This window comes from Nannospalax galili, unplaced genomic scaffold, assembly GCF_000622305.1.
Source record: "Nannospalax galili isolate Female #2095 unplaced genomic scaffold, S.galili_v1.0 scaffold2926, whole genome shotgun sequence".
NCBI lineage: Eukaryota > Metazoa > Chordata > Mammalia > Rodentia > Spalacidae > Nannospalax > Nannospalax galili.
In genome coordinates this window covers 109,120-119,474 of record NW_008354709.1, presented here as the reverse complement: position 1 = coordinate 119,474, position 10,355 = coordinate 109,120, and the positions used below count along the sequence as shown (strand labels likewise).

At 41.4% G+C, this 10,355-nt stretch overlaps 1 protein-coding gene across 4 annotated transcripts in view; it reads left to right on the top strand.

Annotated features, from left to right (window-relative positions):
* The window catches only part of Cnot10 (CCR4-NOT transcription complex subunit 10), an 85,197-nt gene that overhangs the window by 47,808 nt on the left and 27,034 nt on the right, over positions 1-10,355 (top strand). For 2 of the 4 annotated variants that reach the window (XM_008851932.2, XM_008851929.2), the window contains exons 11-13: positions 2,526-2,647; positions 6,081-6,257; positions 8,749-8,829. In XM_008851932.2, the coding sequence (XP_008850154.1) occupies positions 2,526-2,647; positions 6,081-6,257; positions 8,749-8,829 (380 nt within the window). The remainder of the gene's footprint in view (positions 1-2,525; positions 2,648-6,080; positions 6,258-8,748; positions 8,830-10,355) is intronic. The other 2 variants (XM_008851930.2, XM_008851933.2) reach the window with 2 other exon arrangements.

Sequence of the window (10,355 nt, the reverse complement as noted above, 5' to 3'; positions counted from 1 at the left end):
TTTGAGACAGGGTCTCCCTGTAGCCCCAGCTGTCCTGGAACTCACTATGAAGACCAGGCTGGCCTTGAACTCACAGAGATCCGCCTGGGATTAAAGTCATACACCACCACGCCCAGCAATTCCCAGCACTTGTATCAGGCAGCTCACAACCACCTGTAACTAATTCCTCACACACGTACTCACACATGTACATAAATAAAAATAAAATATTTTTTAAACCATCTATTTAAAAAAATGAGTAAGCTAAAAGCTGGATATGGTGGCTCACACCTTTAATCCCAGCACTTGGGAGGCAGAGGCAGGTGAATCTGTGAGTTCGAGGCCAGCCTGGTCTACAGAGTGAGTTCCAGGCCAGCTGGGGCTACAAAGAGACCCTGTCTCAAAAATAAAAAATGAGTAAGGGCTGAATGTAGTGGCACATGCCTGTAATTTTAGTATACAGATGATGAAGTCAGAAGTCATTTGTGTGTAGCTGGCCTGGGCTCCATAACAAGACTCTGACTGAATTAATGAATGATTCTCTAGAAATCACTTACTTTATTAATCATTTATGAATTTCAGTGTTGAGGGCCTTTTCTACAGTTACTAGAAAGCACAGAGTAAGTTACAGAAATATTTTTGTTTAGAGAAATGGCTGCAAGACAAAACTTAGCTCTGCAAGTTCATGTGGCTGTCTTGAATTTGTTGCTGTAGATGAGAATTTGGATGTCTTAGATGATGACCAGATGGGATTTCACCAGAAAGTAATTAGAGGCTTAGAGTGGAGGGGGAGGTAAATATCACTGGTGTTATCAAGCTCCTGTAATGAAATAATTTTGTATCTTGGTAAATATTATAGAATACTATAACAGCCTTCACTATTAAATATTTTTTATATTTTTATTTTAATTAATTTATTTTTTGGTCTGTTTGAGACAGGGTCTCCCTGTAGCCCCAGCTGGCCTGGAACTCGCTATGTAGACCAGGCTGGCCTTGAACTCACAGAGATCTGCTTGCTTCTGCCTCCAAGTGCTGGGATTAAAGGGGTGCACCACCATGCCCAGCTTATTTATTTTTATTTTATGTGTATAAGTGTCTGCTTACATGTATGTAAGTGTACCCTGTATATGCAGTGCCCACAGAAGCCAGAAGAGGGAGTCAGATCCCTATAACTGGAGTTAAAGACAGTTGTTAACTGCCATGTGTGTGCTGGGAACTTCACCTAGGTCGTCTGCAAAAGCAGGCAGTGCTTTGGGGCCGGGCATGGTGGCGCATGCCTTTAATCTCAGCACTTGGGAGGCAGAGGCAGGCAGATCTCTGTGAGTTCAAGGCCAGCCTGGTCTACATAGTGAGTTTCAGGACAGCTGGGGCTATAGGGAGACGCTGTCTCAAAAAGACCGAAAAAAAAAAAAAAAAAGCCAGTGCTCTTAATGACTGAGCCATCTCTCCAGCCCGAGCCTTCACTATTTTTTAGTTTATGTTTATCAATTTGCTATGTAGAGAGACTAGAATGGCCTGGAACTCACAGAAATCTGCCTGCCTCTGCCTTCTGAGTGCTGGAATTAAAGGTACTCAGTTGACCATCACATATAGCCCAGTTTTTTTTTAAATAATTGTACATTGATGATCATATTTCATGCCAAATTTTAAAGATTTTTTTAAATTTTTATTTTTTATTTTTATGTATATGTATGTATTACCTGCATGTATATAAGGGCACACATGTCATGCAGTGCCCAGGAGGACAGAAGAGGATGTCAGATCCCCTGGAACTAGAGTAAACGGACAGTTGTTAGCTGTCATGTGGGTGCTAGGTTTTGAACCTGGGTCTTCTGCAAAAACAGTCAGTGTTCTTAACCACTGAACCATCACTCCAGCCCCTCATGCCACATTTTTAAAATATTTTATTTAGTGTTTTTTGGTCTTTTGGAGACAGCATCCCTGTAGTACCAGCTAGCCTGGAACTCCCTATGTAGACCAGACTTGACCTTGAACTCACAAAGATTCACCTGTCTCTGCCTCCCAACTGCTGGGACTAAAGACATGTGCCCCCACGCCCAGCTAAAATGTATTTCATTTATTATTGTTATTTTATGTGTATAAGTGTATTGCCTGCATGTGTGTAAGTACACTTGTGACAAGCAGTGCCCTTGGAGGTCAGAAGAGGACATAGGATCCTCTGGGACTGGAGTTACAGATGGTTGTTAGCTGCCCTGTGGATGTGAACCTGGATCCTTTGCAAGAACAGCCTGTGCTCGTAACAACTGAGCCATCTCTCCAGCCCTTTATTTAGTTATTTTTTATGTGTATGAGTGTATTGCCTGCATGTATATAAGTGCAATGCCCTCAGAGGTCAGAAGAGGATGTTGGTTTCTCTGGAACTAGCGGTATAGATGCTTTTTAGCAGCCGTGTGGGTGCTGGGAATCGAACCTGGGTTCTCTGCAAGAGCAACCAATGCTGTTAGCTGCTGAGCCATCTCTCCAGCCCCTTCATGCCACATTTTATACTTTCCTTAAATTTATTTGAAATTGTTTTTATTTTGTAGACTTCTGAGCAAGAAACTAAAGGTCTTCCCACCAAAAAGGGCATTGTACAGTCTATTGTTGGTCAAGGCTATCACCGGAAAATCGTTCTGGCATCACAGTCCGTTCAGAACACCGTGTATAAGTAAGTGTCTTGTCAAGAGCAAGTATGAATGTATGATCCTGTTTCACCCTGTGGACTTAGGGTGGAAGTGTATATACTGTAATGATTAGTTATATCCATGGGTATGGAAATTGTTGCCATCCTACAGAACCAAGACCATTCATTACCATTGTTCACAGTGTCCAGATTGAGGACACAGTGTCCAGATTGAGGACATTAGAAGTATATTATTTCTATTTCCAGATTCTGGTTCCAGGATAATCACCCAGTTTCCCCATTCTTGTCATGAGTCTGTCATCCATGGATTAAACCAGCCATAGATTGAAAACATTCACAAGCAAAAATTGTACCCATCTTGAACATGTACTAACTAATTTCTTACATTATCCCCAAACTATGCAGCATAACAACTGTTTACATAGCATTCATATTATATTATGGGTTGGAAATTCCCTTAGAGATGACATAAACTGTATGGGAGGATATATCTAAGGTTATGTGTGACTACTACACCATTTTCGATAAGGGACTGAAGAATACCTACATTTGAGTCTTGTTCTAGTTACTTTTTCTTTTGCTGTGATAAATACCATGACCAGAAGCAACTTCTGAAAGGAAAGGGTTTATTTTAGCTTACACTTCCCAGATCACAGTCTATCATTGAAGGAAATCAGGGCAGGAGCTCAAGCAGAAACTGAAGCAGAAACCATGGAGGACTGCTGCTTACTGGCTTGCTCATTAGCTCATGCTTAGGAATAGTCTTTTTTTTTTTTTAATTTTTTTTTTTTAATATGTATGCGTGTATTGCCTGCATATAGGTAAGTGCACCTGTATAGAGCAATGCCTGAGGAGGACAGAAGAGGCTGTCAGATCCCCTGGAACTGGAGTTTCGGACAATTGTTAGCTGCTATGTGAGTGCTGGGATTCAAACCTAGGTCTTCTGCAAGAACAGCCAGTGTTCTTCACCACTGAGCCATCTCTCCAGGCCCAGGAATATTCTTTTAAACAGCCCAGGCTACTTGCCTGGGACCAGTACTGCCCACAGTGGCCTGAGTCCCCCTATATCAATTAGTAATCAAGAAAATGCCACACAGACACAGACACAGCCAATCTGATCTAAGAAATTCTTCAGTTCCCTCTTTCTAGGTGACTAGATTGTGTCAAATTGATGATAAAAGCTAACCAGATATGCAGATCTTCAAACCAATTTTCCATGGATACTATACAGTTTCAGTTACCAGTTTTGTGGGCTTTTTTGTTTGTTTGTTTGTTTGTTTTTGTTTTATTGAGACATGGTCTCCCTGTAGCCCCATCTATCCTGGAACTTGCTATGTAGACCAGGCTGGTCTTGAACTCACAGAGATCCCCCTGCCTCTGCCTCCCAAGTGCTAGAATTAAACGTGTGTGCCACCACGCCTGACTATTATTTTTAAAATCTTATGCATATGAATTTATTACCTGCATTTGTGTAAATGCACCTGTGTCATGCAGTGCCCTCGGAGGTCAGAAGAAGGTGTCAGGTCCCCTGGAACTGGAGTTACAGGCGGTTGTTAGCTGCCATGTGGGTGCCAGGAATCAAACCTGGGTCCTCTGCAAGAGCAGTCAGTGCTCTTAAACACTGAGCCATCTCTCCAGCTCTATTTTCACAGTTTTTATGAATGAAAATATTTTTTTAAAACTAATTCTTACTATTAAGGAAAATTGACTAATATGTAAAGCAACAAAAGCAATATAGAAGGCACATGTGTACCCTTCAATAAACAGCTTTTAGGGGTTGGGATCATAGCTCAGTTAGTAGAGAGTTTGCCTAGCATGTACAAAGTCTTAGGGTTAGATCCCCAGCTGGTGTACAAACCAGACACACCTATAAGGAGGTAGATGCAGGAGAACCAAAACACCCCAGAGGAGCTGGGAAAATAGCTTGTCACACAACCATGAGGACCTAGCAAGCATCTCAGCGTGTATCTCAGCACCATATAACCAAGTGAAGTCTCACACACACACCTGTGTCCCCAGTATAGGGCAGAAATGGGAGGAGTTCTAGGGCTTGCTGGTTGTTAAATTAGTGAAAAACATCAGCTCTGGGTTCAGAGAGAGAGGTTTCGTTTTTGTTGTCTTTTGTCTTGAGAAGGTCTCACTATCCAATCTGACCTTGAACACATGATCCTCCTAACTCAGTCTCCTGTATGCTAAGATTGCAGCAAGTATGTGCCATCACCCCAACTCAACGCTACCTTTTTCACTTCTTAACATTCAGGAGGCAGAGACAGGAAGATTACTGAGAGTTCATCCTGGACTATGGGATGAGTTCATGACCAGGCTAGGCAGTTAATGAGCCCTTGTCTCAAAAGTTAAAAGGAGGGCAAGGAGATAACAGATCAGTGATAGAGCATGTGCTTGCCTAGCATATTATGAGACCCTATGTTAAATGCCTGTGCCCTCTCCTGGCCTCCATGGGCATTACACACACAGGTATACTTACATACATGCAGGCAAAACACTCATACACATAAAAATAAATTAATTTTTTTAAAAAAGTTTCACCAGGCATAGTGGCATATGCTTTCCATCCCAGGACTTGGGAGGTAGAGGCAGGAGGATCAGGAGTTCAAGGTCATCTTTAGCTACATAGCAAGTTCAAAGCCAGTCTGGGCTATATGAGAATCTATCTCACAAAAAGATTTTTGAAAAAAGAGGAAAAAAAATTGTCCAAAGTTAAATAGTATTTGGTAGACAGCAGGATTTGGGTCTTAATTTAGTTCACCTACAATGTACTTGGTAGATAACTGGGGCTGGGAATTGAACTGAGCTAAGCATGCCTTCTGCCACTGAGGTACACCCCAATCCCTAATGCTTGTTTTCTGTTTGTCTGTTTTTTAAGACTATTATAATAAAGCATTATTTTCCTACAAAAGTTATTGTCACTTCTCAAAATTTTGTGTTTTTCTGATAAAGATGACTGATTTGGGTTAAATAAACCAATACAAACTTATGACAGTTCAACCAAATTATAAGATAAAAGATACTGAGTTTCAAAGCTTGTAAAGGCATCCCTCCCCCTCTTTGGTCTTTTTGAGACAGGGTCTCCCTGTAGCCCTAGCTGGTCTAGAACTTGATGTGTTTACCAGGCTGGCCTCCATCTTCCAGAAATCCCAAGTGCTGGGATTAAAGGTGTGCATGCCCACATCCAGCTTGTAAAGGTGTATTTTTAAAGCAAAAGTCAACCAAAACATGTTTCTTTCCTTTTTCCCATTCTTTTTTTTTTAATAATTTAATTTTTTATGTGTATGAGTATATTGCCTACATGTATGTAAATGTAAAACTGCTTTTATTAAAATTTCTGTCTACCAGAGGACAGATTTTCATTAACAGTTAATCAGTTATTCCTGATAGCAACAAAGTCTGATTTGTTTTTCTGCTGTCAACTTACCTTATTTATTCTTGTTCGTTGAAGCGATGGACAGTCTTCAGCCATTCCTGTAGCCAGTATGGAGTTTGCAGCCATTTGTCTTAGAAATGCCTTGTTGCTGTTACCTGAAGAACAGCAAGACCCAAAGCAGGAAAATGGCTCCAAAAACAGCGGCCAACTAGCAGGGAACACTGAGAGCAGCGAGAGCAACGAAACATGCAGGTACTCTGATCCCCAGGGCCCTCCTTAGTGAGCCTCTGGCCTTTAGATATATTCCTAAACTCAAAGCAGAAGCTCCAGAATTCAGTCATAACAAAGAAGACTGTGTTTATGAGATTTCCAGAAGAGAAACAGGATGAAGGGATGAAAGCTAAGGAGGAAAGATCTTTGAAAGACAAAATAGAAACATTTTTTTTTTTTGAGGGGGGTTGGTTAAAGGAACAACTTTGAGACCAGAACTAGGTATGATGGCACACATCTGTAATCACAGTGTGAGAAACAGGAGGATGATAAGTTGGATGTTATCCTGGGATACTTGGCAAAACTTTGTCTTAAAAGAGAAGCCAGGCATGGTGGCACCGGCTTTAATCTCAACACTAAGGCCAGCCTAGTCTACATAGCTAGTTCCAGGACAACTGGGGCTCCAGGGAGACCCTGTCTCAAAAAAACAAAAGAAAGAAAAAGAAGAAAGAAAAAACATTACAGCAACAGTGGGGATATTCACAAATCTTGTGGTTATTAGAGGCAGCATTTTTTTCGTACTGAAGATTGGGAAGATTGGAAGATTTCTCAATGGGTAAAGGCATTTAACCATCAACCCTGACAACTTGAGTTCATTCCCCAGGACCCACATAGTAGAAAAAGGGAACCCACTTCTGCAAGTTGTTCTCTCACCTCCAGGCTGGCCAGGAACTCTATGGGCCATTCTCCTGTCTCTGCTTCCTGAGTACTGGGATTATAGACATGCAATACCACACCCAGCTTATGTTCTTACTTTGAGACAGGCTCTCACTGAGCTAACCAGGCCTTAAATTTACTCTAGTCCAAGTAGGCTTTGAACTTAACGGTCTTCTTGTTTTTACCTCCTGAGTAGTTAAGATTATAGATGTATATTACCATATATGGCATTTTTTAAATTTTTTGAAATTATGGTCTTATTGTATAACCTAGTATGACATTGAACTTGTATAGCCTAGTGTGACATTGAACTTGTGATCTTCCTGACTCAGTCTCCAGAGTGTAGTGGTTACAGGCATTTACCGCTACACCTGGCCAAAAATTTCTCATTTCTTGTTGTCTTCTGCTTTTTTTTTTAATATTTTATTATTTTTATTTATGTGTATGCATGTATTGCCTGCATGTAAGTAAGTACATCCGTGTCATGCAATGCCCAAGGAGGACAGAAGAGGCTGTCGGATCCCCTGGAACTGGAGTTATGGACAGTTGTTAGCTGCCGCATGGGTGCTGAAATTCAAACCTAGGGCTTCTGTGAGAACAGCCAGCGTTCTTAACCCATGAGCCATCTCTCCAGCCCCTGTCTTCTGCTTTTTAACATACTCTTAACCACCAACTACCAGAATATTTCCAAATGTTTCTGGTTTTCTAATATAAATTAAAAATTATGGGCTTGGGCCTAGAGGGATGGCTCAGTGGTTAAGAGCACTGGCTGCACTTACAAAGAACTCAGCTTTGGTTCCCAGCACCCACATGGCAGCTAACACCCACCTGTCCTTAACTCCAGTTCCAGGAGCTCAAACATCCTCTTCTAGCCTCCATCAGCCGTAGGCATGCACATGGTATACCTACATACATGTAGGCAAAACGCACATACACACACACACACACACACACTCAAATCTTTTTTTAATAAATGCACTGGAGAGATGGCTCAGTGATTAAGAGAGCATACTGCTCTTGCAAAGGACCAGAGTTCAATCCCAGCATCTTTGCTTGGCATGGTGACACACATACACCTTTAGTCCTAACATTCAGAGGCAGAGGCAGGTGGATCTTGGTGAGAAGTCAGCCGGGTATACATAGTGAGTTCTAGACCAGCTGGGGCTATAAAAAGGTCTGTCTCAGAAAAAAAAAAAAAAGCACACACCAAAAAAAACAGTTCCCAGTGTCCACATCAGGCAGTGCACAACTATCTGAGTCCAGTTTCAGTGCACGACTGTCTAAGGCCAGCCTGGTCGACATAGCAAGTTCCAGGCCAACCAGTGCTGCATAATGAGATCCTATCTCAAAACAATAAAAAAAGCAATCTGAAGATTGAAAATGTGTGAAAACACTGGAATAGTGAACCCTTTAGAAATGTTTCCAGCTAGAGATTTTTTTTTTATTTATTATTTTTTTGTCTTTTTGAAGCAGGGTCTCCCTGTAGCCCCAGCTGTCCTGGAACTTACTATGTAGACCAGGCTGGCCTTGAACTCACAGAGATCTACCTGCCTCTGCCTCCCAAATGCTAGGACTACAGGTGTGCGCCACCACACCCAGCTAGAGATTTTTTAGACGCATTATAGTGTACTAGGGAAAACAAACTAATGTGTAGTACAGCGCTCATAGGTTAGTGATGGCAAATCTCAGTGCGTTGGTTGTTTCGACCCTTTCGCTATTGGTATAAACACCTGCACTGGAGTGGTGAAGTCGAGATAGGAAAACAAATTGTACATTTGTTTGTTTCTTTTCCTGTTTGAGTCTTTCTCTATTTTAGCAGTAAAAGCCATGATGGGGATAAATTCATTCCAGCTCCACCTTCTTCTCCTTTGAGAAAACAAGAACTAGAAAACTTAAAGTGAGTATCTAAGCACAATGAGCATCGTATCTGTTAAAATAAGTACACTGACTTTTACCTCTATTATATTGGTGATTTTATTATATTGATCAAATTATCAAGTGTTAGACCACATGCCTGCACCACTCTCTGGGACCTCCTCATCACACCATCTTTTAACCATTATACTGTACTGTAAATCCCAGCAATCACATCCCTGCCTCACCCCTCCACCCCCATCCTCCTAATACAGAGGTTAGAGGTATGTGCATCCATACCTGGCTTTTCACATGGGTGCTGGCGATCTGAAGGTTGGTACTTGCACTTTCACAACAAGTGCTTCTACTGACTCTGCCATCTCCCCAACCTCTGTAAATTTAGCTTTGAACTGAAGGCCGGGGGTTGGAGGGGACAACAAGTGCTTGATCACCACCTTTGAATTATATCCCCACCCCTAGTTAAAAGACTTTAATTGGGTCTTTTGGGATAATATGAAGAAGAGTAAGTTTTCCAGTGAGGTGAGTAAAGTGATACTGGCTTTATAAACAGAAAAGCAAGAACTGAGGAGGAAAAAAATAAATGAACAAAACACTGGACCAGTGAGATGGTTCAACAAGTAAAGGCATTTGTTGCACAAGCCTGATGACCTGAGTTAAACTTCTGGAACCCATATAGTAGAAAGAGAGAACAGACTCCAGAAAGTTGCCCTCTGACCTATACATGTGTACTGTGATATGTGTGTATCAGGCTTGGTGGCAAGTGCCTTTACCCATTTAGCTATTTTGCTGGCCCTATACCTGATACCTTCTAGAGATGTGTCTGTTTATAGAATCAATGGTATTTCATATTTAAGGGTTTATCTAGGGACTAGGTATGTGACAGTGGTAAAGCACATGGCTTAGGATGTTTGAGGCTATAGATCCTGTCTTTGGCACCATGAAACAAAGATTTATCTTTATTTTTGTATAGTAATATCCATAACAGTAGTATAAAAGTTTATAAGTATATTAGCTTTTCATCCCTGTCAGAAAATGCTGAGTAAAGCAACTTGAGGGATGAAAGATTGATTTGGGCCCATGTTTTCAGAGGATTCTGCCCATTGCCATTTGGTTTATTCCTTTGAGCCTGAAGTGAGGCAGAACATCATGGAAGTTAAGGTGTGGTAGAAAGAATTGCTTATCTCACAGTGGCCAGGAAACAGGCAGACAGTAGAAGGGGCCCGGGATGTGGCTTCATGATAGGGAGCTTACCTAGCATGAGTAAGGCTCAAGTTCAGTTCCTTAGTAACACAAAAAAAAGACATTTTGAGATTCAAGTATGTATTTATATAATTACATATTTATTTCGGACAAGTTCTCAGTTTGTGGCCCAGGCTGGCCTTGTACTCACAATGTCCTGCCTCAGTCCTCAGGTTTGAGGTTTATAGGCATAAGCCGTCGTGTTCAAAATTCATCTTGTTAAGACTCCATGTGTGAGTGAGAGCTTGTTTGTCTATGCCGAGCTTCTTTCACTTAGTAGAATGATCTTGCCACTACCTCTTAAGGGCT